Source organism: Penaeus chinensis, chromosome 40, assembly GCF_019202785.1.
Source record: "Penaeus chinensis breed Huanghai No. 1 chromosome 40, ASM1920278v2, whole genome shotgun sequence".
NCBI lineage: Eukaryota > Metazoa > Arthropoda > Malacostraca > Decapoda > Penaeidae > Penaeus > Penaeus chinensis.
Genome location: NC_061858.1, coordinates 25603936 through 25611371, shown reverse-complemented (window position 1 = coordinate 25611371; position 7436 = coordinate 25603936). Strand labels below are relative to the sequence as shown.

General features: G+C 40.2%; 1 protein-coding gene across 1 annotated transcript; it reads right to left on the bottom strand.

Annotated features, from left to right (window-relative positions):
* Positions 1 to 227: 227 nt before the first annotated feature.
* LOC125047273 lies at positions 228 to 6195 on the bottom strand. Its single transcript, XM_047645502.1, has 4 exons — positions 6037 to 6195; positions 3670 to 3778; positions 2119 to 2211; positions 228 to 518 (listed from the first exon to the last, which is right to left on the bottom strand). The coding sequence occupies exons 1-4, from the start codon at positions 6048 to 6050 to the stop codon at positions 384 to 386; spliced, it is 351 nt and encodes a 116-aa protein (XP_047501458.1). The 5' UTR covers positions 6051 to 6195; the 3' UTR covers positions 228 to 383.
* Between the last annotated feature and the right edge of the window lie 1241 nt (positions 6196 to 7436).

Here is a 7436-nt window from a genome sequence, read left to right as displayed (position 1 = left end):
TCTCCTAAGCTTCCCATGATGAGCAAGGAATTAGGGGTTTTATATATATATATATATATATATATATATATATATATATATATATATATATACACACACACACACACAGGTCTAAAAAAAATGGCAGATTTGATTAATCAATGATGTGGGGAATTAGGTTAACCCCCAATAAAAAAAAAATCTTCACATTTTTTATAGCCCCACTACCAAGGGTACAGAGACATTAATTTCGTCAATAACCAGATTTTATTTGTATCTTAAATACACGTTTTGTCCGATGGATGTTTGGTGTTGATACAAAAATGTACAGTCAGTGCGAGAATTAACGCTAGTTTCAGTAGATGGTTTTAGCGTTAAGGAACATTATCAAGAATCTGGAATGCTCAAAGACTCGACAGCATTTCGTCCAAACCCTCGTAGTGCTCGATGGCGTCGAGGAAGAGGTTATGAATGGTTGCCGCTTGCTCTAGCATGGCCGCCCGCGTGTTTCGTCGCTTCCTGGAGCCGGCACTCCCGATCTGGGGGTAAAGGGTCAAGTTCAACACATTACGAAGGGAAAGCTTAATAATAAATAATAAATAAATAATAATAATAATAAAAAAAGGATACATCTGTACTCTCTATTATGCTCTACCATCTCTGATGAAAATGATTATATACTATGATCTAGTTACAGGATTCGCTAATCTAGAACCAGTTATCAGAGGAGCAATGGTTACTCTACATTTTGTCTGGGGGATTTCCCCTCGTTTGGGTTAGAGATAGCAAGCAGTGGCCGACTTTCTCGATTCTATTCCAATACGGTTCCAGGATGTATTTTGCAGGCGATTTGATCCTATGTCAGTAGAGTTCATTATTGTAGAAAATGCCTACTTTTCCCAGATTGTGTGTGTGCGCCTAATTGTTTTTAACCAAGAGGAAGTTAATGGGGTAGGATAGGGATTAATAGAAGGGGAAGAGAGTAGGATAAATAGATTAAATCAAATTAAGGGTATTTATGCTTCTGAGGAAGGAAAACATAACTGAAAAGGTAGGGGATTCCGTGAGGATGTCCGACAGGTTTTAGAGGCAGGGAAAGGACAAGTAAGGAAAAGAGCCCTTTATTTTGCGGATTATAGGATTGATAGGGTGTATGGACTATACGAGTTGATATCGAGATGCGCGAGTCAGTGAAGATGAAGGATGAGGAAGAGATTGAAGACATACATTTTTTCCACATTTCATATTCATAAATATCCTCTATTTGATCTAATTGTCCTTCCCCCGTAATTTTAACAACTTTTACCTTGTTCTGTATCCCATCAACTCGCCCTCTCCGCCCTTTCACTAGCATACTACCTTTTAGTACTGTTTAACCTCTAACTTTACCCGAAACATTAACTCATTTCTAACCCTTTGCATTTCTATACTTTACCATAGTGCTACATGACTGATGTCTAGCTCACTTAGTTTTACCCACTGACCATTTCATATTACGTTACTCCGTAAACACGAAGGGAGAAGGTTTTTTTTTTTCCCGCGGAATGTGACATTTTGAAAATAGCTATATAATTAACACTTTCAGAAAGTGAAACAGTCTTATTTCATCATGTAAACCCCCCACCCTCGCCTCCAGAGGTCGGTCTCTTTATGGAAGATTAACAAACCAACAATCTGCCAAGATATTTACGACAATCTATATTGAGCCAAAGGACCTTGAGACTTTACACATTGAGGAAATTGCACTTGTATTAGAGATTCCGTACTAGTTTTCCAGATAATTATAACCTTGGGTTGTGTATCACATCACTGCCTTTAATAAACAAGTTGGTCTATCTTGTCCATTTAAAAATGTTGGACTTCCAAACCGTTACACGTTTCGCCTAACCCAACTAGTTAGCTCATTAAAGTATACATTTAACGTTTCAATCACACGTAATCTTTTCTCAAACAAACATCTAAATGAGGACATACAGAAAACGTTTTTACGATGGAGAAATTAATCGGTCACAATCAGAAAGTGTAGTAACTAGTGTGACTGAAGACGTTACAAGAAAATCGATAATTTTACATAGAACAAAAATTATGCACAGCACAAACTTCTCTATTAATGAACCAATATATAACCTTCCATCTTACGTTTAGGTTGATGAAATTGACGATAGGATCCATAATTCCGGGGTAGATGAGCAGGAGAGTGAGCAACGCAGACTCAACAATAGCCAGCGTCACCTGTTGGAGAAAGGATGAATTTATGAATTAAGAATTGAAAAAGGTTGCGACATACTCAGTATAGTTAGAATCACCTCTTGAGTACTCCGTCAGCCTGTGGTTATTACTTCACACGTACTTTTATACGTAAACAGTATTTTAAGGCTCGCCAAAACGTACTCCGAAAGTTCGTAATTTATAATTTGACGGATTTTAAAAAACCTGAATAAAAGTAACATTTTTATACTACTGAATAACACCGTCACGTTTTGACAATGTGCTATAAACTAACAAATAGGCACGAATTATTAAACTATACAAGTAACGAACATTAAAAAACGTAATATAACCAATATAACAGGCATTATAATGACAAACTGAAGTGTTAAATGGCGAAGGGTATGTGGGCATAGTGAACAAGCGTGACGTCACGGCAAAGGAGCCCCAAGTTGCGCGGCGCGATGAGGGCGGCGCGAGTGGCGAGCTCCTCACTACCCATACGAGGGCAGACCTAGCCCCTGGCAAGACGAGGCGAGGCTCCTGTTCCCCTCAGCACCTACATTACTAATATACGTCTAACCTTTAAAGAGATCTTAATAAACCAATTAATAGCTTCTATTTATGCCCCAAATTCCCATAAAAAGCAAATCCAAGGCCGTCTATTAAACAGAGCAAAAACTCGTTACTTGCCAACTACAGGCGATTTAGTGCGGTAAATGTCTGCTAATCCCGATGCCAAAAACATTGGCATAGATATTTACTGCCCATCACATCTTTTACATTTATGCGCTTGCAACGGTTGTGGTAATTAAACTACTCGTTCAGTTATGCATTTGCAACATGTATGCACCAGTGATATATAAATATTGTATACACAAGTATTTACTTTAAAAAGTGGAAATGCTGTATTCCACGTTAAAATCTGATCCGATGGTAAACCCGCTTCAATAAAATCAACAAGTGTATAAATAAAGGTTTCCTACCTTGATATGAACAAAACTAAGGGTTACCATTCAAATCGTGCCGTTACAAAATTAGAGCGTTTTTTAATGTAATTATCTACTGTAGGTGACAAACATTCCATTGCAAGTGTATATCCACCAATAATTTATCTATTAAGCTGTCCATACAGGCTTTCAAGACGATTACATTTCGTAATTGTTTGTGGCCATTACATCTGACAAAAGCCATGTCGTGGAAGAGAGTTATCCACTACATGCTCCAGCAAAGGACAACCTTTACACCATTCTAGCAAGTGTTTGACTAGTTTCTTATGAAACTGACACCGCGCTGCTGGTCTCGTCCGGGAAAATATGACAAGGTAATCCAGCATGCGGGTTGGCGGTACGCGTTCACAAAGAAATATCATGCAAGGAGCTGAGAAACGCATACAGGCACACGCATTAGAGAAAAAAACAAAAACTTTGGACCATGCCACAGTCAAGAAACTGGGAAAAATGTGGTGTGTGGCGCACGTACTTGCGTTATCCTTCCTGGCGTCCACACAGCCTCCTCTGTAGACTGGTCACTCGAATCCTGAGCCCACACCAGCACGTGACTGGTCAGCAGGATGGAGGCGAAGGATAAGCTGCAAGAGAAGGTTCTTTTAGTCTTTGCAGTTCAAGAATTAGGGGATTCTATTTCCTTCGGTACCTTCGAATTTATTTGGCTGAAGGGACAAACACGTGCATTTTATCAACAGCATCAAAAGGACCAAGCCAAACCGATGCTAAATACATGGTGCAGACACCATGGTTCAGCACAGCAAATTTATGTTAGAAGAATTCCCACATGAACGCTGTCAAAGTAATGTGCATGGATATAACTTAATAGCAGAACATTCGCTGCTAGGCAGTGACCAAATATTGGTGTAGATATAGGCTTTGGAATGGTTGCCTATCTAATAAACGAAGATCGCAGCCTCTTGCCATAATACATCATTTTTGCCGGAACGTGAAAGATTTCCCTAAATTAATGCGATTAAATAAAATCCCTTTTATCAACGTTATTTCTGGAGACTCAGGATCTTTTGAAATACCAAGTTGTTTTCGCAATACTTAATACTTTTTTTTATACAAAATGGGCGCACAAAGGTAGGGCAAATTTATGCTATTCTTTTAGAGGACAAAGTTGTTGGTAAAATAAATAATTTGCGCCGTTCACAGCCGAAGTTCAGTCGGTGCCCCCGAGACTAACTAAAGTCATCGGTGGCATTTCCTTCGTAAGTTTAAGAAAGGGGTTTAAGACGTAATACTTTGTATACATATACAGGGAAATGTAATAACACTCAAAAGGAAAATCTACACTCGCTGATGCATCAAAACTATGCAGGCAAATATGAAATTTGGCCGCGACTAATGACGAACGGAGAGAAGCCCACGAAGATCGGGTGGGGTCTGCGGACGGCGCCTTGGGTTGGAGGGGCGCTTCATACGGCGATATTTCTGGATATTCTTGGAGTGGCTTTAGTCTCAAGAGTGGTACGGTTATTTCGAAAACAGTCGAATATTTTCATTTATATCATTTGCAGATGAAAGTACGAGGTTCGTGCATATTGCAATGTGAATAATAGAAAAAGAATAGTTGCTTGGTTAGATGACGGTGATAAAATTACCCGGTAAAACTTTAATATATCCAACCTTGCGATTATTCCTGGTTTCAGTTATGGACGTTGTAATGTGCGTGTGAACGATAACGAATTTCAGTAACCGTTTACGAAGTGACCGCACCTCTCTGATGACAAGTCCCTAGTACTTCAGCTATTCCTGGGAAATCCAAAAGCGAGGCGTTTCTGACGGGTTTGTCTACGCAGAATATTTCATGCAACAGTGAACGTACCCCCCCCCCCCTTTCTTTATTATATGGCTGTTAAATTTTCAGTACATTTATACCAAAGTATTGTGTTGCACAAATTATCGACTTGCAAAGGAAATACCAAGATGAAAATATAATTTAGGCACCGTCCATTTTAGGGAAAATTTACCTTGTGTAACAAACTATACCCCCAACTCCACGTCACAATTCATTCAACAATCTAAGCTGCCGTGACTGGGCGTGTCCTTCGGGCACTTCCTGAGGGGAGGATTGATGAAGATTGATGAGGATTGATGAGAATCTCACTGGCATCTTATCTTCTTGGATTACTTTGTTCCAACACCAAAGTGGTTTGAAATTTTAGCCGTTACATTTTTGTTTTACTTGTAATGTGGTTTAGAGAGAACACAAACCTACAGCAGGCAACATTTTGCAAGTCGAGAGCCTGCCTTGCTTGCGGTACCGCCTGCATCAGAAACAAACCGCTGTAATTTCCCGTCAGAAGGCTAGAGATTGCGTGTTGTCTCATCTTACTAGGCTATCTTTCTTGCTTTAAGTCCATATGATAGCAGAAGGGGAGTTAATGCCGTTAGGTCAGCAAGATTTGATTGAATATTTTAAGGCTATGTTGGTTTTTGAAATGGTATTAGCGTAGGTGAACAGTACAGCGGGACATTAGCCAAAACCAAAGCACTATCAACCCAGTGTTATTTGAAATGGCTTTTATTGCTAACGTCAACACGAGGACTTCTTTCTTCAGCGTTTCATTAGTCTTATAATGCTGAACCGCAGATGCGAAAAATTAAATAGTTAAAAATCCTTGCGTGGACCAATTTACACGCACACGTTAAAATGATAAACTACACAAACAGGAATATGCGACACTTCCGTTAAATTCAATTTGTTACTTTCAACACCAGTATCACGCCATTTCCCCCTCGTGGTGCTGTAGACAACTTAACTGTAGTAACCGCAAGACTTTCCCCATAACGTTCTGGATCAAATACTTTCATCCACCTACAAATTACTTACATTTTGAAGACCATGGTGATTTATATATTTTTTTTTCTTGACAAAGTCACTTATAAACCTCCTATAAAAGTTACAGCGTTCTGGCACTCTCCTTCCTCGCCGGTCCAGGTAAGGAACTGAAGGGAACTACAGGAGACTCTGACTTTGCCTTGTGGGCCGGCTACTTCTCAGCCACCGTTGGGGTCGGAATAACAAGTCATTGCGAGGACGACCTTGTTCACTTGTTAGCGCGGCGAAACACCTGTAAGCGCTGTTTATGAAACAAACAAAAATATAGAAATGAGCAGATTGAATATAGTAATGCATAGGTTGGAGATTCGATTCCCTAGGCTGCATTCCTAGTTTTAGGATTTCTTGTAGAAATATGTTTAATCAGAATGCACTGCCTGTTGTTGATTAATAACACTGAGTAAATAATTAAACATTTACTTAATATAGAATTTTGCTTAAACTTAATTTTTACAACGAAAAGGATTCTTTTTCGATGTTATTCTTTGTCTTATACTTTTATTATATATTGTTCGTCGGTGCGGTAACCCTGTAATTGCATCATGCACTTTTTCCGCTAGATACAGTTGCAGATAGATTACACCTTGATAGTGCAATCATAAAGTATATTTAATACGAAGGAAGAAACCGAAACAATGAAAGTTACAACATATAAAAGACCTTAACGGAGAAAGGGCTCTGTGGGTTTTAAATGCAGAGAAAACGCCTATCTAGAAATGCGCGCCAGCCATCAACCTTCCAGGATCTGCTTTCCGTGCATACTTGTGGGAGGCGGAGAGTGAGCGCGTACGCGTGCGCGGCCCCAGTGCCTTATCTCATGTTACCAAGCCGTCGTTACCTCAAAGATTATATTACCTTCGGCTCCTCACGCGGCCTCCTGCTACGGCGCCTCGGCCAGGTTACGAAGGCCTAAGACCTCTCAACTTTATACCATACAAACGCAACCCCCCCCACCTCCTCCCTCCCGCGCCAGACTGACCATCAACACGTCATTTGATCTTGACCGAACCCTGTTGACGTCAGGTGACTGCCACGGTCACAAGGTCCCCGGCGGGTCGTTCCTGAAGGCGATCGGCAGGTCTGACATGCGGAGGAAATAGAGAGTGAGAGTGAGAGTGAGTTGAAGATGTATGTAGGTTTATATACGCTAATTTAAGAGACTAAGAGTATGTCAACAGGAATACATAACATTTACGGAATAAGATGTAGGTAGTATGCGAAAAAAAAAAAAAGAGGAAAGAGAGAGAGAAAGAGAGAGAGGGAGAGAGAGGGAGAAAGAGAGAGTGAGAGAGAGAGAGAGAGAGAGAGAGAGAGAGAGAGAGAGAGAGATAGAGATAGAGAGAGAGAGAGAGAGAGAGAGAGAGAGAGAGAGAGAGAGAGAGAGAGAGAGA